The sequence below is a fragment of the Cryptomeria japonica genome, chromosome 4 (assembly GCF_030272615.1).
Source record: "Cryptomeria japonica chromosome 4, Sugi_1.0, whole genome shotgun sequence".
Classification (NCBI taxonomy): Eukaryota; Viridiplantae; Streptophyta; class Pinopsida; order Cupressales; family Cupressaceae; genus Cryptomeria; species Cryptomeria japonica.
In genome coordinates, this window is record NC_081408.1 from 444,305,282 (window position 1) to 444,327,901 (window position 22,620).

Below are 22,620 nucleotides of genomic sequence, written 5' to 3' on the forward strand. Positions count from 1 at the left end.
TTGAAAAACAAGGGGATATGCTGCCAAATTTTTTTCTATTTTCTTTCCTAAGTTATTTCCTCTTTTTTTTTTCTTGTTTTTGAATGCTATTTTTCCCAAATGATTCATTGTCATTTTTTTTGTTGATTTTCCATAAAACCCTGCTGATTTTTTTTTTTTCATGTTAAATCAGCAATGGCAAGTTCAACTCCAAGGGCAACCCCAAGGTCAGGAAGACAAAGAGATAAAGCTTGGAAATATGGGATTGCAGGAAGCAAAAAGGGGGAGGTCACTTGCACCGAATGCACAAAATGGATGACTGGTGGAATCAATAGATTAAAATACCACCTTGCACAAATACCTGGATATGGTGTGGAGGCATGCCCCAAATCAACTCCTGAAATTATTAGAGAGATGAAGGCCATTCTTGCTGAGAATGATATGCATAAGGAAGAAAGGCAAAAAACAAGAGAAGCCATGGCAGCTGCAATGAATCCCACATTGTCCACTTCGAGTCCCATTGGTCACAGTCGGGGTCGTCAGTCACTTTCATCTTTTGGTGACAATGAGGGTGAGGCTAGTGGCACTCCTGTTAGATCAGACCCTAATTTTTTTGTACCATGCAATGTTCCAAGTGCACAACCTTCACTTGAAGGTACAGGATGGAATAGAGAGAAGCATGAACAAGCACGGATAGCAGCTTCAAACTTTTGGTTTTACAATAATCTATCTTTCAATGCAGCAAACAATGTGTATTGGGAAAGTTTTGTTAATGCATGTACAGTGGCGGGTAAGGGGTTTAAGGCCCCAACAGGTCATGACTTCAGTGGGCCATTGCTAGAGAAAGCTGTGCAAAATACACAAGGTGTGGTTGATGATCAGAAAAGGTATTGGAAGAGAAAAGGATGCAGCATTTTATCTGATGGATGGACAGATGGACGGAATAGGACTCTTCTCAACTTCTTGGTGGCTTCAAATGGTGCAATGGTATTCATAAAGTCTGTTGATGCCTCAAATGAAATAAAAAATGCAGAGACTTTGTGTAATCTGTTGGATGGTGTGGTTCGGGAAGTTGGAGTTGAGAATGTTGTCCAAATTATCACGGACAACACAGCTGCATATGTATCTGCAGGTAGAATGCTTATGGAGAGGCATCCTTCGATTACATGGAGTCCTTGTGCTGCACATTGCTTGGACTTGGTGCTAGAGGACATTGGGAAGATTGGATGGGTGAAGAAGGTGGTTGAAGATGCAAAAAATGTCACCAAATTCATCTACAACCATACTTGGGTGCTTGCTTTGATGAGAAAACACACAAATGGCAAGGACCTTGTGCGACCTGGAGTGACACGATTTGCTAGCCACTTCATCACTTTGCAGAGCATTCTTAGTGCCATTCCTCATCTTAAGCAGATGTTTGTGTCAGATGCTTGGTTGGGGTCTGCATACTCCAAAAGACCTGAAGCAGAGAAGATTGTGAGCATTGTTTTTGATGAAGGATTCAATAAAAGTGGAGAGGAGTTGACTGCGGTAAGTAACAAACACAAAAGTAAAGTTTATACAATCTTGTCTATTTGCTGATTTTATTTTTTAGGGGTTGATTTTGTACTAATTTAAAATTTGTTTTAATTTTTTTAGGTGACAGAACCTTTGGTAAGGGTTCTTCGTATGGTGGATGGAGAGGGCATGCCAATGGGTTTCATTTATGAGGCCATGGATAGGGCCAAAGAGGCCATTTCACATTACTATCGTGGAAATACAAGAAAATGTGAAATCCTTTGGCGCATCATTGATCGTAGGTGGACAAACCAACTCCACCAACCGATACATGCCTTCGCCTACTTTTTGAACTCGAAATTCTACTTCTCTGATTCATTTAGGGCTGATGAGGAGGTCATGGCAGGTGTTATTACATGCATTGATAAGATGACACCTGATCCTGAGTTGAGAGACAAGGTTCTTGATGAGTTGGAGGTGAGATTTGACATTTGCAATTGCTCTATCTTTATTTATGAAATCGGAAATGTTCATTATTGAATTTGAGTTTGACACTTTGACTATCTAGTATCTATTTCTGAATTTGGAAATGTTCATTGTTCAAGATCTACAAAAGTGCAGAGGGGAGACTCTTCTCATCACAACTAGCAATTGATAGGAGAGGAAAACAACAACCAGATAAAAAATTTAGTAACTTAGTTCAATAGTGCAAGAAAAAACCTACAAACTTGATTGTTACATTTTTTTCTCAATTCTAATATTTCTAAATGTTTTTTGTAGATTTATGGTGGGAGAATTATGGTGTCGGCACGCCTAATCTTCAAAAGATAGCTATCCGTGTTTTGTCTCAGCCATGCAGTGCTTCTGGGTGTGAACGAAATTGGAGTGTCTTTGAGAGCATTCACACAAAGAAGAGAAATAGATTGTCACAAAAGCGGCTCAATGATCTAGTATTTGTTCGGTACAACCTTCGCCTTCGAGTTAGACAGGTGGAGGGTGTTTCACATGAGGCCATTGACTTGGATGAAATTGATCCATATGGTGATTGGACCATGAATGAACAAAATGATGGTGATGATGTCCTCCTTACCGAAGAAGAAATTGCAGAAATAGAGAGAGGAGCAGCACAAGATGCAGAAGGAGCAAGATTGGATGAAATGGAGGATGAAGATGAGGACGAAGATGAGGATGATGATGAGGACTTTGACTTTGAAGAAGAATCATCTCACCATTTAGATACCACAACACCCACTGCTACTACTTCTAGCTCAAGGCCTGAAAAATTGAGCTATATTAGGAAAAAAACAAAGAGGAAGATGTAGTCTTCTCTTTGGTTTGTTCATTCACATTGTTGTTTGTCACATTTGGAGTTGGACTTGGACATATCATTATATGTAATTTTGTGAACATTTATATACTTATGCTGCCATTATACATTTTAGAGTTGAAACTTGAAACTTGAATATGCTGCCATGAAAGATGAAATTTCAAATATTGCGTGTTTGTAGATCATATGACATGTGTAATGTTTCAATTATGGCACTTATGTTCTCTAAATGCATTAATTTCTTTATGTTTTTTTTGTAAAACTACGGTTTTTTTTTTTGCCGAGTCTTTCGCGCGTCTTTCACGAGTCCGAGTCCGAGTCCAAAATTTTGGTTTGCCGAGTCCGAGGCGAGTCCGAGATTTTCAACTATGATTGAGCACATTGAAGGTAATGAGCATTTGTGTTAAGCTTATGTTGCTGAAGGTTTCATTCAAGTTTCAGAGTTAGAATTTTGTGTTTTAGTTGTGCAAGTTTGCCAACTCAAATAAAAAAGGAAATTTGCTATTTAACTTTGTGTGGCACCGATCTTCTTCCTTTTAGAGTACCTTTCTAATTCATTGTTTGCTTTCAATCTCGGTCTTCATCAATTGAAAATTAAAATTATTGTGTTGGTATTCATATCAATCAAACTATCAATGTTGTATCCATTGATCCTTTTTTTTACTCATTGCAAACCATTAGTGTTTAAATTCATGATATAGTTTAGCTACAAAAGAACTTCACGGTGAGATAAGTACTTTTTGTCTTGTAGTTCTATCTTTGAGATCAAAATATAGGTTTAGATTGCTTTTCAAGCATTTTGTTTACATACAAAATCCAAAAAAAATTGTAGAATGTGCCTAATACGCAATCTAGTTTATTTGTTTTAAATTTTAGGAACAAATTAAATCAAGAAGCTTTAATTTGAAGACAGGATTTCCTCACACGTTTTATATTGTCACAAAAGTGACAAATTTAAACCCTGACAGAAAGCTGCTTGAGAACAGCCATAATAATAAAAATCAACCGTTCCTAACTTCATGTGATTTTTTACTCAGTTTCAACAATTTTATCATGTCTCCAATGGACACGAACTTGGCCTTTGCTATTAGCCTCAAATTCCTAACTCCATGTAATATTTTACCCAATTTCAACAATTTTATCATGTGTAAATAAAACTGGCTTTGCTATAAGTCTAAAAACATTACCACATGATCTCATCTTATTCACAAAGCATACAAGAGATTAAATTTTCTATAAATAAAACTTGTTGACTTAAAATATATGCTATTTTAGGACATATGTATGATTACACCTTCACTATATGGGCTAATCCCAAAAATCGAGCATTAACCACAATCTTTTTTGAATTCTACTCTACTTGCAATTTTTTTTTTCTCCTCTATTTGCCCAAAAAAAGCAAAAGCAAAATCCTTTTCAATGCCTAAGAGTCACAACCTTTACGATACAAACAACAATAAAAAAATAATAGCATTAATTGAGCCTGGATCAACATTCATTACGATAATGATTTTTCTATGTATATAAAGATGCATTGCAATGCATTATCACTCCAAGACCCCAACAAGAAGGAAAAGAATATTATTTAGCCCCACATAACAACATGACGAAAAAATCTTCCATAAGAGGCAAAAATAAAATGGAAAATGGAGATGCTTATAGTTCAATTAAAGACCAACTCCCCCAACTTAACTGTGAAACTGGTAGATAGAAAACCGTGAAGGAAGAGAGACGAGGAATGTCTATTGAGTATTTAGTAGTTTTAGAGACGAAGTGGCAGTACAGCATGGAATCCACCACAACAACAGTATAGATGCCTACTGTTTTTGAAATAGCAGGATTGCAGAAAACAAGGGAAATTCTGATCAAAATCAAACGTAAGAGGATTAAACTTCAGAAAAATGCAGCAGCAGATACAAAAACTCACTCAAACTTGATGTCCCTGATCTTGTCTTCCAGTACTTTTTCACTTCTTCCGGGATACTTTCTATTCTTTTGATGATGATCTAAGAGACTATTTTTGTTTCCTAGAAGTTATAAAAAGCTCTTTTATCTATTTAGTAACAAGCCTAGATTAAACGTATTGCCACAACTTTCCTGAGAATGGAACTCCTGTTATGATTTTTGGTCAGAAATTCCCCGGTCCTAGTAAATTTGGACCAGGGAATGTGCTATTAAAAACAGTTTCACAGTTTTCACCAAACTTTTGTTTGTCATCGCAATCCAACCTTTACTCACATGCTAACGAAGCGAAGGCTGCAAGACTATAAAAATTCAAAAAGATTACGAGTAGATTGAAGAATGGAGATATGCATTACCCGAAGCCCTTTTCCGCGATGGATGACTATGCTTCCAAATACAATTGCCAGAAGCACATAATTCAAAAAGGATTGAGAGGTAGGCACATTGATACCTGCATAGCATTTAAGATGATGAAGTTAAAAAGATATCAAATTTCAGAATAAAATGTTAGAAGCAGAATCCGTGAAAGGCATATTCTTAGACCTCGCCGTGCAAGTTCAGAGGAGGAGAATCCAGTGGATGTTATCAACAAAGACACCACTTGCCCTAAAACCAGAGCTATAACAGTTCGCCTCGAACACAAATCTCTTACACCCTTCATTCTGCTTGCATTACTCGACCAATTGATTGTAGAAAGTAAATTACCTACTTAACTCCTCTTTGAAGACAATTTTTAAGAGAATTCTTAAGCATTCAGCTTTTCCACTTCCAGTTGAAATTCCAGATGGCATGCCAGCCGTTGAAGGTGATTGACTCAACTGGTTCTGACCTATTTTGGTGGGACGGAAAAAGATTCGCGTCGGCAGTGGGGCCCGCTAAACTTGGAAATCATCTGACACCAATTAAATTGCTACACGTGGGGCCCTCTTTGCCCATTGTTATTTTCAACGGCACTAAATCATTATCAGAGTCAATCTATTCGGCTTGTTCCCTCCGCATCCGAATAGTTAGGTTGACCTTGCTACATGCCCATTTATTATTGGCTTCTAAGACCAATCCATTTGCTTTAATTTGTAAAGTTTTTAGGTTGAATATTTGAAGCTCAAAATTCGTGTCAATGTCATCATGACATTATGGTAGGTGTGGAGTGTGACTTAAAATGTAGATATAAATATTTAATTATGACGTGAGATATGAGTATGGATTATTATTTTAAATTAATTTTTTTTTTTAACTAGAAAGATATTTTGAAGTATGCAGTGAAAGTTTTTGGATTTTCACACCAATCAATATATTTTATTTTTTGAAGTTGGGTTTTAGACCAATCGATTTATTTTATTTTTTAAGTTTTTATTGTGAATATTTGGTCAATGTCATGATGACATTCTTTTTCCATCATCATAAAGGGTAGGTTATAGAGTGTGATTTAAATGTAGATATAAGTATTTAATAATGGAGTATGATATGAGTATGGATTACAAGCATTTATATTTTTATGATATTTTAAATTAATATTTTATTTTATTAAAAATGTATTTTGAAGAGTATAGTGAAAGTTTTTAAAATTATTATGGAGGAGTTTTAGTTTGATGGTCTAGCTCTTATATGGCCTTAGAGTTTCCAATTTAACCTTCCTATCTTTTCATGCAATCTTAGCAACATACTCTAGGTATTTCCAAATTAATTACGGCTCTTAGGATCGATCGATTAAGGCTATACATATGGTTCTTTATTAGTCGTCTACAACTTTGGTTGTGATCAGCAAAGAACATGGTTCCCAAGAGAGTGAGGCAAATAGTCCCAAAAATATATGATGAGGTAATGAGTGTGAAAACCTTATTGATTGTTTATCTATTGATGTTTCGTCTATAAAAGGTTTGAAAAATGCAATTTAATTGCTTCTTGTGTTGGTTATATCCCCTCAAAGTAATCCTCAATTGCCTAAGTGAATCATGCTTGAGCACTACATGGCATTAGACTTATGGAGGTTTGAAACTTTACTTTGTTTCTTTGGCATCACTTTTGGGAACTCTTTATGAAAGCTTTTTATAGTTTTCTTTCGACGAATCTATATGCACCCAAAAAAGTACAAGCCAACATGGTATTTTTAATGATGATGTAATTCCCAAATAAGTCTATATTGTACAATAAAAATTAATATATAAAAGTTGACACGTGCCTCCAAAGTAAATTCCCACTTGTCAAACCCCCTAGGAAGTTTCTTAATACTCTCTAGCACTTGTAATATTTTTGGCAATATCTTTTCATGCTTTCCTTTTGTGTAAAAAACTATTTATTTTCAAAATGTGACAAAATAACCACTTCCAACAAGATACAGAATCATTCTTGTCATGGCAATTTCATTTGTATTGTGATAATTTAAACTATCATAAGTGACTACTAAATTATTTTCACTCAAATGTGTACTCTACTTCCAAAACATGATTTATGCATGTGTCTCCTTTCTAGATGCCTTCAATTAAGATCCCTAATTGTGTTTTCATCCCCAAAAAAACCCTCGCTTAGAAAATAAGAAAGGTAGGTCATTTTCCAGGGTTTAAGAAATTTGATATGAAGTATTCAAATATAGTAAAACTTTATCTATTGTTGTTAGTTAATCCAATCCAATCGTTTTCGACCATTGTCACCATTTACTTCTTAGTGTTTAGATTCCTCTTTTGACCCTTACCTTGGATATGCACTCCAACATAGTTGCACATAGGAAGGAAGCACAAAAAAGGTTTCCAAGGTGGGGATACAAACAATCACCAACACAACTTGCTCTACATCTAAAGCATTTGGTTCCATGTGTAGAATATCCTACTTGATTATTGCTCGTTGATTTGTATGTATGTTCAAGATATATGCATCATGCATGACATCAAACATGGAAAGCCCCACAGATATGGTATAAGTATGTAATTTAATCTCCAAGACTACAAGGTTAAATCCTTATTTATTCTTTGACAACCCATTTGCGTTGGAAAAGGGAAAAAGATGCAAAAATTAAATAACATCAATGAAAAGGTCCACACCAATTAGATTTCTTCATATAACCCAAACAGAGCTTTGCAACTCATAGTATAGTGTCCCTCCCTGATTCATCTTTCCTTTTATGCATCAATAGACTTTATAGACCTAGTTTAGACTTATTATGATGCTTTGATGGATAATCATGGTTTTATTTATATTTTGGATGCTTATAGTTGATGCTTGACATTTTATATTGACCGCTGATACATTATGATTTATATGGATGATGATACATTCAAGATTATTATGATGTTTTGACATATGTTGGATATTAGTGAGTACTCATTATATGTTGTGGAGGTTTATATTTGCTTATGATGAGATCATGTTATGTGCTAACCCTAGTTATGCTTTATGGGATATGATGATATTATTGGAGATGGTATGGTTGCCATGATTGTAATATCATCGTATCTGTGTAAGAGACGATATTATACCACTCATTTATGAGCTAGGTGTGATGCCGCAACTCTCTTTCACCTATCTGATTATTTCATATTATATGAAATGTATATATTGGTGTTATACAAGATTGTAGGTATTGTGTGTGAAAAAGTGAAAAGAAGTCTGATAGCTGCAGGCACAACACTTCAATTAAGTCATTAGATGCATGGTTAGACAGATATAAGCATGAATAATAAAACCATAACAAAGTGACTAATTGCCTTCTAAAAGATGCGAGTAATCCATATACTACATCCATAGCGAGTATAAGATTGTCTTGGTGTAGTCTAGTCACTGGTATTGCAATATGGATTCAAGTAATAATGAATAAACTAAATATGAAAAAAGCTAAACTAAGATGCAATAATATCAAAAAAGCAAGCACAATATCTTCAATGATAATAATCTCCAAGGTGTTTCTCAAGTATCTCTGGGGTCATTTGAATGAGAGCTGAAGGCTGAATTTATAGAAATTCACAAGAGAGATCAAGAAAAATCACAATTTAGAATTAATTGAAATAATTGAGAAATCAGGTTCAGTTAACCTTGAGATAGATTCCAATTGTTGTTTAATTGAAATGCATTAGTTCAAGTTAGATTCCACTTATAGTTTAATTGAAATGCATTCAGATAAGAAGTTCAAGTTGCATTAGAAATAAGAATTAATTAATTCCATGCACTTTATGATAAAAATATGTAATTCTTTGATTTATTCAAGAAAAGAGTCTTTTCAATGCAACTGAACTTCTTTTTCTCAAAAGCTTTGAGTTCCAATTTTAGAGAATGATTAATAATTCAATTAATTGTTTTTCTGATTTCAAGTTCTCAATTTAGAAAAAGAAATAATATCTCAAGTTTGATTTCTCTCACAATTTAATTCTTTCATTTTATTTTCAATTTAACTCGTCTTGTGATTAATTCCTCTTTTGTAATAAATTAATTCCTTTTTTTACATGATCAAATGGCAAATTTATTAATTAATTAAATATGCTAGGATATTTAATAAATTAAACAGGATAATTGATCAAAATTATATTCTTGGAATGATTCAATTAATTAAATAAATATTTAATTAATATAGAGTAATTCACTTGCCATGTAATATTTGATGATTAAAGAATTAATTAATGTGCTCAAGATTGATTTAATTGTCTTTGGTTAGGACCTTGGTGATGTTGTCGAGATTAGGGGCCCATGGTTTAGATGACCAATTTTAGGGTATTACATTTGCCCCTCTTTGAATTAATGTGCGAGCAGCGCGTTGGTTCAAAGAATAGTTGTTGTCTAGGAGATGCCAGTTTTGAACTTGATTGATCACGAACCAAATGAAGAGTAAGGTGTTTAGCTTGATTTGAAGCGATGAAGTTTAACAGAGTTGATTAAAGCAATATCGATCCCGAACTTGATTGAACTAGAAACAATAGAGAGCAAATATACCGAACTTGAACTTGATTGGTCAAGAAGCGAATCTTACTGATCTAGAACTTGATTGAACTAGACACAGCGAGCAAAGATAAAATCGATCTTGAACTTGATGGATCAAGATACGATGAGCGAAGATAAACTGTCCAGCTTGATTTGATGCGATGAAACTGAACACCTGCTTAGATTGAGTGTGTGATTGAAGATACTCTTTAAACCCTTGATTGAGTTTAAACGAATAATCAGCTTGATGAAAAGCGATGAAACTGATTAACGTTAAGAGACTGATTCAGATGAAGACAATATCAGCTTGATTTGAAGTGATGAAACTGATTAACGTTAAGAGACTGATTCAGATGAAGACAATATCAGCTTGATTTGAAGCAATGAAACTGATATGCCCCTAGCAATTGATTCGATTCAAGTGATCAAGAGATCTCAACTTGATGTGAAGCGATGAAGCTGAGATGCCCCTTCGCAATAAGAATTTGATTTTCTTTAGTTCAAAAGATTTTTTGCTCGACTTTTTTGAAGATTTGAAAATTTTCTTGACTTTGAAGATGTGAGGTCATGAGGTCATGAGTATTCCCCCTCGGGAGCAAAATCGAAAGATAGCGAGGGTACATGATGATTAGGCAATTGTTTATCGATGATAATTATTTGAGCACAAATTGATTCAAAGGAATTTTTGAAAATTCAACATTGATTGATGAGAAATTGAGTGCAAAGCTGATATGTAGAATTGAATTGAGATTCAGCATTGATTGATGAGTGCAAATTGAAGCGAGAATGAGCATCTGATGAAAAAGCGCTAAGTGGTCCAAATTGTGAAATTGACTAGGAAAATGATATCGTATTTCGATTTCGATCCCGAAAATGGAATCAAAACGGGCAAATTAGCTAAGGGTACAATTTTCATGTCCATCGAAGCAAGTTGAAAAATTAGGTTTTTGACTATATATGGGGTAAAAGTGTCATTTTTAAATCATTTTAACCCTCCCAAGTTTGAAAATTCAAAAAGCCTTCTGCGAATAAAATGGTGGTTCCCATCCAGGAGCATCGATTCAAGCGCCAGAGATGACATAATCAACCTCAGAACTATGAGCCAACGGTAAGTGATCGATCTTAAGCCTATTAATCATTTCAATTTTGAAATTTTTTGTTGAATTTTTTAATTTTTGGCACGTTGAAGTTGGACGTTTTCATTTTGTCGTGTGAGATAGGATCCTGTCTCATACGACAAACTGATTAACTCTGTTTTATCATTTAAGTCTACTAGTTTTGTCGTACTATGCCTACCCTTATGTCATACGAGAACCTTCAAAATAGCCCATTTTGTCATCCTAGAGCTAATCTTGTGTCATATCAGAGTCTTTTGTCGTATTAAGCCTATTCCTGACTCGTACGAGTTTCTTCTTACTCTGTGTTATGTTGTTTGAAAAACAGTGAGCATTTTTAAAGGTTCAAACTTGAAATTTTGATTTTGCAGTTGATGTAGTTGGATTTGCGTGATGTTTTGCTTCTCTTATAGGCTAATTTGAAATGTTTCTAGATTGTCTATTGTTTGATTTTTTTGCACGTTCAATTGCCCCATGTGTTATTCCAATGTGTATATCCATCGACCATGGCATTAGTTCACGAGTTATCTGATATTGACCGGGTACATATTGATTTGTGCAGTGACTCACCTTTTACAGTTGCCTGATATCCATGTGAATCACAGTATGCTCACGGAATTAGTTGAGAGGTTTCATTCATAGCATAACACATTCCATTTGCCAATTGGGGAGATGACAATCACTCTTAAGGATGTATACAGGATTCTCCGTATCCCTTTTGCTGGAGGGAAGGTTGATTATGATGCAGCGCATCTTCCTGGGTTACTAGCTTTTAGACAGATTTTCAGGGATCCTGATATTTTGACACGTTCTATCAATTGGGACGTGATGATGACTAGGTACAGTGAGGACTTTCCACGAGCTTATGTCTTTGTAGGTTTTATTGGCTACTTTCTGATGCCAGACAGGGGACAACAAGGGTTTTTGTATGGATGGGGCAAGATGTTGGACAGACTTATTGAGCACCCCCCGAGATTAGGATGGGGTTTGTGTATTCTGGCACACATGTATCACGAGATGCATGAGATCGTCTACCAGGAGGGGAAGAGTATGGCTGTAAGAGTTTTGATTTTACAAAAATGGGCTTGGGAGCATCTCCCAGTTTGCAGGTCGATTGTCGATGAGGGCAGGGATCCTGGTTAGCCCATTATTTATAGATATTTAGGTTATGTTACTCAGCCCCATCTGGGCAAGATAGATTATTGGAGATGGCAACTGGATGACTTGATAGTTGTGATATGGAGACCGTATAAGGGTCTGGAGCCTTGGGATGATTGGAGAGTTGTACGCAGAGACCTCTTCATTAAACAACCTCTCATAGGCAGATCACAGACAGTCATCGAGCGGGTTGTTGTTACGCGAGTGATGAGGCAGTATGGTAGACCTCAGGGGATCTCGCAGGAGTTTACTGCATATGCGCATTATGCAGATGGGGAGAGGCGGGGATGGGGGCCTAGGCTATCATACACCTTAGGCATGTAGGAGCTGATTGGGTTACAGCGACTCAGATGGGACTATATGGATGATGTTACAGATGTGAGGGTATTGCCCTAGTACAAGGATTGGTTTCAACAGCATCCATTCCTGAGATTTACAGATCCAGTGGAGTAGGCATCTCGCATAGAGGAGGTTTAGGATGATGCCCCCGTGTAGGGACAGGGACAAAGATATGGATAGAGAGACGAGGCTCTGAGGCAGGTAGGTGGTGATCCTGGTGCTAGCAGTAGCAGGGTGCCAACTAGTGGTAGGCAGCAACAGAGAGGAGAGGGTGGATCCCTAGGGGTTGTTGGCATTAGACTGAGTGGAGCTAGGATACCTGAGGGTGGAGGTGAGGAGGAATGAGTAACTCTGAGACAGGTCAGGTAGAGACGGGAGGAGCAGGGTGGAGCCAGAGGTGGAGATGGAGGCAGAGATCCTGCGAGATATGAGGGGGCCGACATAGCGTGGTCGATGAGAGCATGCCTAGCAAGTTTACAGTCACAGCTGATAGTGGCACATACACAGTTGGCGAAGCGAGACCGACAGCTAGTAGAGCTTAGAGAAGAGAGAGATCGTCAGGTCTTAGAGATGAGAGCAGAGAGGAGGGCAGAGACAAATGATTTGCGGCGGGAGGTACTTCATTAGACAAGTCGAGCAGCCTATTACGTTGCGGCTTACAATGTAGCAGTTCCAGTAGCGCAACACGTTGTACCTTATTCTCAGTATATGGCTCGATCTGAGGGAGCTCAGGCACCTCATCAAGATCTGGGTCAGCAGGCTCCACCTCCTCCACCAGGCGATGAGGGAGGGGTCGAGAGCTAGATATTCTTTTTGTAGCTCTAATATTTTTTGTAGACACACCCATTTTTTTTAGCCCTTACGATTCTTGCTCTGATGGGAGTTTGTACATGTCAGTTGACATTATTTGTACCCCAAGACATTGATGATTATATATATACGAGATCTGATTGGACTTCATAGTACTTGTGTCGATCGATTATGAGATGTCTTCTATATGCTTTATTCTATATGTATGCATATTCTTCTTTTTTCAGTATGGATGTATGTAAATGCAAATGAATATGAATGTTTTTTTTGTTTCTTTTCATATGCAAATAAATGATGAAAATGAGTAATGAGTAATGCAAATTTTTATATTTTATTTTTTCTATGCAATAAGATGAATGCGAATGAGTGATAATGAAATGTATGAATCTATATAAGATGCTTATGTATGCAGCTAACATCTCAATACACAAGTACTCGATCGAGAAATGATGAAAAAGAGACTGCTTAGCTAAGAAATGATGATGCATCCAACTCTTATTCAGAAGATAAAGAGATTATTACCATACCGAAATCACTCTAAATTCACAAAATACAGAATGAAATGCAAAATGAGATGCAAAGTAAGCCTATTCACTGGATTTAAAATGCTTAAGTTTTATAGCTGAGCATAACAAACATAGCAAGCAGATTAGAGTTCCTTTCTTTTTATGTGCAATATTAATTATCTTGTCCACAATTACCCTTTTTTCGTTCATATCCTTGGACAGATTATGCAGGGACCCAGATTGCATGATAAAGAAATTCCCTCAAAATAGACAAAGAAATGATGGGAACCTCCCTGTAGCATACAAATAAGCGGAGTCGAGGTATGTGTGGCGATTTCACCTTAATGTGAAGGCTCTCATCACAGACACCCAACTTATTAGATGTTTTCAGATCATCAGAATCATTCCTACAAGTAGAAAACAAAGAAAATTTTATGCCCCCAATCCTTGCTTCTCTTAGTCAAGATAGAATTCCTCGAGTTACTCAAAGGGAAAATAATCGAAAACCAATATAAAAGATAGCATACAAAGAAAAATTTTCATGCATAGCTCAAACTGTTTAGTGATTGTTTTCCGTTATGTTGTTTTGCTTGTGTACTCAGTGATAAAACTCTTTGGTAGTTAGGAGATAGGTGACTGACTCAGAGTGGATGACCAGGTTTCGCTGACGGAAAGACGACTTGGTTGATATTGCTTAGGACACGTAAATTACTCAGTTGATTACCCTAAGACTAGGATATTAATCAGTTTCAAGCCATAGGGGTTCTAACGAACCAGAATGTCACAAATGTGACTGAAATATATGTACAAGCAATAATAAAGATGCATGGAAGCAGGAAATGCCAACGTTGCGTTGATAGATGGAGCGTTGAGTAGAAGAGTCGCCTATTTGCTAGGTTTTCACCTACTTGGCAGAGATTCTTTTTTTTTTACCAAGGTTCTCCACCAAGGCATTTTTTTATTTTTATTTTTTTCAGGACCTTTTATGAATTTTTTCAAAACTTTTTTAGCTGTACAGGTTGTTGGAGCAGAGAATGCTAAGTGAAGAATTTCTTCAAATGGGATGGTGTTAATCGGTTCACGGAGCTGTTCTCCTTTTGATGTTGAGAGCTGATAGGCACCAGAGCCAAATACTGTAGTAACGATGTAGGGACCTAGCCAGTTGGGGTCAAACTTCCCTTTGTTGTCTCGAAACCATTGATTTTTAGGATTTTCTTTCAGAATTAGGTCACCAACCTGAAATTCTCGTTGTCGAACCTTCTTGTTATATCCTCTGGACATTCTCTTTTGATACACTCTGAGATGATCAAACGCCACTTTTCGACATTCATCCAACAATTCGAGTTCTTGCAATCTAGATATCCTATAGTCTTCATCAGTAACAAGACCTTGCAAAGAAGAATTTTTTTTTCAGGACTTTTTATGATTTTTATGATTTTTTCAGGACTTTTTTAGTTGTATAGGTTGATGGAGCAGAGAATGCTAAGTGAAGAATTTATTCAAATGGATGGTGTTAATCGTTCATGGAGCCATTCTCCTTCTAATGTTGAGAGCTGATAGGCACCAAAGCCAAATACCGCAGTAACGATGTAGAGACCCAGCCACTTGGGTTCAAACTTCCCTTTGTTGTCTCGAAACTGTTGATTTTTAGGATTTTCTCTCAGAACTAAGTCACCAACCTAAAATTCTTGTTGTCGAACCTTCTTGTTATATCCTCTGGACATTCTCTTTTGATACACTCTGAGATGACCAAACGCCACTTGCCGACGTTCATCCAGCAATTCGAGTTCTTGCAATCTAGATATCCTATAGTTTTCATTAGTAACAAGACCTTGCAAAGAAACTCTTAGAGATGGTATTTCTGCTTCAATAGGTAATACTGCTTCAGACCCATACACCAAAGAGAAAGGTGTAGCCCCAGTAGGTGTTCTGATACTTGTTCTATAAGCCCATAATGCAGGATTAAGCTGCAGATGCCAACCCTTCCCAGATTTGTTTACTGTTATGTGTAAGATAGTCAATAGGTTTTTGTTAGATGCCTCAGCTTGTCCATTTCCTTGAGGGTAATATACAAATGACCAGTGTTGTTTAATTTTGAATTTCTCATAGAGCTCGTCCAGATCTTTATTCTTGAATTGTCCTCCATTGTCAGTCATGATGGACGAAGGTATCCCATACCTGCAAATGATATGGTTTAGAATGAACAGAGCTACTTGTTTACCAGTTGCTTTTATGAGCAGAACCACTTCTACCAACTTAGTGAGGTACTTAGTGGCAGTTATGTTAAATGTTTGTCTGTTGGATGATGCAGGATAGATCTGACCAATGAGATCAAAGGCTCATTGTTGAAAAGGCCAATGTGTGATGAAGGGTATGAGATCCTTTGTTGGAGCATGTATGAGATTTCCATGTAGCTGACACTTCTCACAAGTTTTAGAAAACTTTATAGCATCCTTCTCCATGTCTGGCTAGTAGTAGCCAACCCTTAGTAGTTTCCGAGCTAAAGTAAGACCATTCAAATGAGATCCACAAATACCTTCATGGACTTCTGATAATGCACGTTTAGACTCTTCAGTTTCTAGACACCTAAGCAATGTACCATCCAAACCTTGCCTAAACAAATTGCTAGCAATGATGATGTACCGTGAAGCGTTTCGGGTTAGGTTTCTTTTCTCATTTTGTGTAAGATTTTTTGGGATAATTTGGTCGCGCAGATAAGAGTAAATGTGGTTATATTGAGATGAGTCATGTCCAATAATAGAACAGACTATCTGGGACTCAGGAGAATCATAGGTAGGGTAATGTAACTCTTCCACCAGGAATTCAAAGCAAAAATTAGATTCCTGTAACTCAGGTATAGATGCCAAGGTGGCCAGAGCATCTGTTGCTCTGTTTGTTGATCTGGGAATTTGCTGGAATGATACAAAAGTAAAATACTTCTTGAGATCATCAACCATTCTCTTATAAGGCATCAATTTCTCATCTTGAGTCTGATATGTATCATTGATTCGATTGATAATTAGTTGAGAATCTCCATAGATATGTAACTCCAAAACCTTCCATTCAATAGGTAGCTTGATCCCGTTTACCAAAGCTTCATACTCTGCAATATTGTTTGTGCAAGGGAAAATAATCTTGTAAGCCTTCGGGATTAAATATTTCTGAGGAGTGATAAATAATATTCCAGCATTGGAACCATTTTGGGTGAAAGATACATCAAAGAACATCTTCCAGGATTTTTGAGTAAGGTGCATTATTGATTCGTCTGGAAATTCTATATGCAGCGGTTGAGTGTCTTCAAGTGGAGCTTCAAAGAGTTTATCTACAATTACCTGTCCTTTGATGGCTTTGCATTCCACATTCAATATCAAACTCTGTAAGTACCATGACCCATTTTGCCAATCTTCCAGTGAGTGTTGCTTTGTTGAGAAGATACTTGAGTGGATCAATCTTAGCTACTGGCTTGATGGAATGTGCCAACATGAAGTGTCTCAATTTTTGTGATGCAAAGACTAATGCCAAGCATTCTTTTTCTATTATAGTGTAGTTCATTTCATAAGACACCAATGTTCTACTGATGTAATATATAGCTCTCTCTTTTTTATTTTCATCCTGTTGTGTCAGAAGTGCCCCCAATGATGAATCAGTGGCTGATATGTATAAGATCAATGGTTTTCCCTGAATTGGTGGATTGGACAGGTATTCTTTGATCTACTAAAGGTGTTGTTCACATTCTCAATCCTAGTTGTATATTACTCTTTTCCTCAATACTTTTGTGAAAGGTTGAGCTTTGTCTGCCAACTGAGAAATGAAGTGTTTGATTGATTGGAGACATCCCTGTAAACTTCTCATTTGACTGATGTTCTTCGGAGGTGGCATTTCCATTATAGCTTGGACCTTCTCAGGATCAACCTCGATTCCCTTCTTTGAAATGGTGTAGCCAAGTAGTTTACCAGATGTCACTCTGAATGCACACTTTGTTGGATTTAGCCGGAGTTTGAATTTTTCCATTCTATCTAGTATAGGGCCTAGCTCTTGAATATGCGTGGATCTCTTCATAGTCTTTACTAAAGTGTCATCAACATAATCTTCCATATTCTTATGCATCACGTCATGAAAGATAGTAGTTACCGCTCTTTGGTAAGTTTCTCTTGCGTTCTTCAGGTCGAATGGCATGACATTCCAGCAAAAGGTTCCCCATGCACAGGTGAAAGCTGTCTTTTCTTGATCTCTAGGAGCTATTTTGATCTGATTATAACCGGAGAATCCGTCCATTAGTGAGTACATCTCATACCCAACAGTCATATCGACTATCATATCAATGTTTGGCAATGGAAAGTCATCCTTTGGACAAGCTTTGTTGAGATCTCTGAAGTCTATGCAAACCCTAATAGATTTGTCTGCCTTTGACACAGGTACTATGTTTGAAATCCATTCCGCATAGTCTATAGCTCTGATAAATCCAGCTTTTAGCAGTTTTTCTAGCTCAGCTTTGACTAGTAATGCCACATGAGGGTGCATCTTACAAAGTTTTTCCTTGATTGGTTTAACTCCTAGTGTGATAGAAAGATGGTGCATGATAAGATCAGGATCGAGGCCTGGCATATGAGAGTATGTCCATGCAAAATTGATCTTCTTTTCTGAAAAGAGATGAGTGAAATCTTTCAATTCTTCTGCTGACAATGATTGAGCTACATGAATGATGTGTGGTGTCTCTTGACTCCCAATGTTCACTGGCTGAGTTGGCTCAATCAATATAGAAGATCTCTCCTAGAAGTGACTTGGCAGTATATCAAGTATCTCACCTTCAGGCACCTCAGAGAGGTTTTCACCCTTAGGTACGTCCTTTATTTTCTCTTTTTTAGATTCTGACACCGCCATAATGTGGTTTTCGCCATCAGATCTTTTATTTTTATTTTTCTAATTTTTGCGACTAAGATACTTGATATTTGTTTCAATCATATTTTCACTCTATTCGCTGGCGAAAGAGTACATGGGTTCAACTATGTTTAGGTAATAGGCTAGTGTGTAGTCATTAGCAAAAGTAGGTACATTCATGGGTTGGTCTTGTAGACTATAATCAATTAAATCAGGACGTACCAAGGATAGAGTGTGGACAGGTTCGAGGGAGTTCACAGTATTGTCATCACAACTGCGAATCAAAAATTTGAGTTCCAGAAGGATACCTTGCATAAAAGTAGAGTTCCAGAAGGATACCTTGTGTAAAGTTTATGCTCGGGATGATGATAACCAGTTTTATGCTCGCTGTAGACTGTTTTAGGCAATTTTTACTGTTCTGTACTGAAAAAAATAGAGATTCGTACGACATGTTTCGCAGGACTAGACGATAATTCAATAGTTTCAAGATGACAACAAAAGTGTTTTGTACAAGTTGCTGCCTAGTACCGTACGACAAATGGGTATGTCTAGAATGACAGACTGTTCAATGTAAAGTTTTATCGTACGACATAGGAGTAAAGCTCAAATGACAATTCTCAAAAGTGGACGACAGACAATCAAGATTCGTACAACACAGGTTTGAAGATGAAACGACAGACTATTAGGACTGATAGAAAATTGTATGACACAAAATATGAACTAGGATGATAAATAAGAAGACTCGTACGACTATTTAATGGACAGAGGCAAAATTTTAAGTTTTCAATGACTGAGTATGACCAGATTTGAGATGGACTAAGTTTTGATCGCTGACCGATGATGAGCAGTTTAGAGGTGGACTGAGTTTTTGACAACTAAGGTATACTAGTTTTTGACACAGGCAGAGTTTCGACTGGGATAGACTAGTTTTGGACACAGACAGAGTTTTGACTGAGATAGACTAGTTTTGCACAGAGTTTCGACTGGGATACACTAGTTTTGGACACAGTTTCAACTAGGATAGACTAGTTTTGGGCAAAGTTTCGACTGGGATAGACTAGTTTTGGACAGAGTTTTTGATCACTGAGGTTCTTCTTGTTTTCTCTAGTTTTGGTATTTCAATTTCAGTTTCAGGGATGAAAACACAGAAAACACATAATATGAATAATAACTCCAATCACAACATGCAAACCCTACGGAATTTGGTGAGAGAAGAAAAGCTTTTCTTGTAGACTCAGGTACACACCCAATAGCTAATCAGAATACGGTCGTTGAGTCTCACACAATGGATTCTCAACGTCGTATTAGCTGACTCCAAACGCTAATGGGCGCATGAAATGACAAGTATCTTGGGAGAGTTACTATCTCTCTTGCACAAAGATTATCCCCCCTTTCGGAGGTGAACCAGGTAGCTTCTAATTTGAATTGGGACTAGTAAGGGGTATGTTCAGTGCGTTGAGGTATAAACTCAATTAAGAGGTCTCCTAGCCTTGAAAACCAAGGTTTAATATACCCAAAGGTACAAAGGAGAGCTATTCTCGAGCACTACCGTTGAATTGATTTTCATCAAATCACGTTTATTTTATAGTGGGTTGGAGTACTTGGCATTTAGTTGTTCCCACTTGGGTCGTTCCCCTCTCACTGACCGTAATGACTTTAAGAGTTATTAGCTCCTCGGGAGGGCAGGCCCGCTAAAGATGTACAAATCTCAAACTTAAAGAAAACGCCTCAAGGGTCTGGATTTATGATTGTCTATACAGACAAGAGTATACTCTCCTACCTCTCAGAATTTACTTAAAACATGAAATACAAATTTTTTCTTTAACCAGATAGCAAGTTAGGTGCCTAAAAATGAATTTAAAGTATACACGATGTTTGGTCGATTCTTCTTAGGCAACCTGCAAAGACAACAGATCAGTAGTCATATTGTCTTTGTGCGACACGCATATTCTTCGACAAACGTTCTGCAAAAACTGATTAGGCTATGAAAATTTCTCAGATAAACAGATAACCAACCAGGGTCAGCGTTAGTATAATCAATTTGGATAGGAAACCGGAAGAATGAAATTTGCTTTTTAACCAGGAAAATATAGAATCATACGACAATTTTTACCAGATCGTATGATAAACCATACCAGAGCGTACGACACCTACAGTTTGTTGTTTAGGCATATGGGAAATATCGTATGACAATTCGCAGAAATTGTACGGACGAAAATCCAAAAAGTCAAAAATCCGAAAAAAAAAAAAAAAACAGTTAGTCTTGGAGGCTGAAAAAAAGTAGTCTTCTGCCCCAGAGTGGATGCCAGAAATGTGTGTGTAAAAAAGTGAAAAGAAGTCTGATAGCTGCAGGCACAACACTTCAATTAAGTCATTAGATGCATGGTTAGACAGATATAAGCATGAATAATAAAACCATAACAAAGCAACTAATTGTCTTCTAAAAGATGCGAGTATAAGATTGCTCTTAGATTTTTTAAAAGCAATACCAGTGACTAGACTACACCAAGACGAAGGATTTAATCTATATGAGCATGAGATTAAACTATATGGATGCAAGATGGATGAATAATTCAAGCAATACTGATTCAAGCAATATGGATTCAAGTAATAATGAATAAACTAAATATGCAAAAAGCTAAACTAAGATGCAATAATCTCAGAAAAGCAAGCACAATATCTTCAATGACTCTAGAGCAAAATCAGCATAATAATAATCTCCAAGGTGTTTCTCAAGTATCTCTGGGGTCATTTGAATGAGAGTTGAAGGCTGAATTTATAGAAATTCACAAGAGAGATCAAGAAAAAGCACAATTTAGAATTAATTAAAATAATTGAGAAATCAGGTTCAGTTAACCTTGAGATAGATTCCACTTATAGTTTAATTGAAATGCATTCAGATAAGAAGTTCAAGTTGCATTAGAAATAAGAAATAATTAATTCCATGCACTTTGTGATAAAAATAGGTAATTTTTTTATTTATTCAAGAAAAGAGTCTTTTCAATGCAACTGAACTTCTTTTCTCAAAAGCTTTGAGTTCCAATTTTAGAGAATGATTAAGAATTCAATTAATTGTTTTTCTGATTTCAAGTTCTCAATTTAGAAAAAGAAATAATATCTCAAGTTTGATTTCTCTCTCAGTTTAATTCTTTCATTTTATTTTCAATTTAACTCTTGCTTTGTGATTAATTCCTCTTTTGTAATAAATTAATTCCTTTTTTTGCATGATTAAATGACAAATTTATTAATTAATTAAATATGCTAGCATATTTAATAAATTAAACAGGATAATTGATCAGAATGATATTCTTGGAATGATTCAATTAATTAAATAAATATTTAATTAATATAGAGTAATTCACTTGCCATGTAATATTTGATGATTAAAGAATTAATTAATTAATGTGCTCAAGATTGATTTAATTGCCTTTGGTTAGGACCTTGGTGATGTTGTCGAGATTAGGGGCTCATGGTTTAGATGACCAATTTTAAGGTATTACAGATACTAGACATCGACTCCACCTGGTTTCATAGGACTAAGCATGTCTCTAATCCCAATGGCAAGTTGATTGTAGGTGACATGAGACCCTATCACACACTCTAGGCTTAGTTCGTACCTTGTCAGTTTTGGTGTCGTGGCTAGAGTTGTCTTGCTAGGTGTATGTGGTATTGTATTTTATCCTATGCTGGGATGCCTTATGGAGTTGTGGTTATTTAATTAATAAAATTATTAATCAATTTATAAATATAGTTTATTAGTATTAAATTTAATTAATAGTTCGTTTGGTTATTTAAATGTAAATATGTATTTGATTATTGGGAGTTTATAATATATTAATATTTAGTTTATTGAATTATATTTAATTGAGTAATTACAATATTTATGCTTTTGATTTAATTGGTTATTTAATTTATTGGCCATTGATTTTTTTTATTATTTATTTACTAGTTATCCCTTTTACTTATTTGTTTTATTATTTATTTTACCTACCCTCTTTTACTATTGGCTTGTGAAAATTGTATTGGGGAATAATATTATTTAAATAATATTTTCTCTCCATTTTTGAGATGGTTGGTAAAGTTTATTATATTTTTCATTATTTTTTATTTGGTTGTGATGGGTTATGATTTTTGGTTAATAATTTTT

General features: G+C 36.1%; 2 protein-coding genes across 4 annotated transcripts in view; one reads left to right on the forward strand and one right to left on the reverse strand.

The window, feature by feature from the left end:
• LOC131033733 (uncharacterized) overlaps positions 1-5,783 on the reverse strand; it is a 210,990-nt gene extending 205,207 nt beyond the window's left edge. For 2 of the 3 annotated variants that reach the window (XM_057965005.2, XM_057965004.2), the window contains exons 1-2: positions 5,309-5,783; positions 5,122-5,216 (exon numbers count right to left, since the gene is read on the reverse strand). In XM_057965005.2, the coding sequence (XP_057820988.1) occupies positions 5,122-5,216; positions 5,309-5,426 (213 nt within the window). In that variant the 5' untranslated portion in view covers positions 5,427-5,783. The remainder of the gene's footprint in view (positions 1-5,121; positions 5,217-5,308) is intronic. The other variant, XM_057965006.2, reaches the window with a different exon arrangement.
• Positions 1,517-2,813, forward strand: LOC131033734 (uncharacterized). The gene is made up of 3 exons (XM_057965008.2): positions 1,517-1,953; positions 2,082-2,152; positions 2,255-2,813. Exons 1-3 carry the CDS (start codon positions 1,648-1,650, stop codon positions 2,796-2,798), a joined length of 921 nt encoding a protein of 306 aa, XP_057820991.1. The 5' UTR covers positions 1,517-1,647; the 3' UTR covers positions 2,799-2,813.
• Positions 5,784-22,620: the final 16,837 nt, after the last annotated feature.

Excerpts from the sequence above, each read along its gene's own strand:
- LOC131033734 (XM_057965008.2), top strand. The coding sequence starts at position 1,648 with ATGGTGGATGGAGAGGGCATGCCAATGGGTTTCATTTATGAGGCCATG. Across the intron at positions 1,954-2,081 it reads AGGTTCTTGATGAGTTGGAG|ATCTACAAAAGTGCAGAGGG; the intron begins GTGAGATTTGAC and ends TCATTGTTCAAG. Across the intron at positions 2,153-2,254 it reads AGGAGAGGAAAACAACAACC|AGATTTATGGTGGGAGAATT; the intron begins AGATAAAAAATT and ends AATGTTTTTTGT.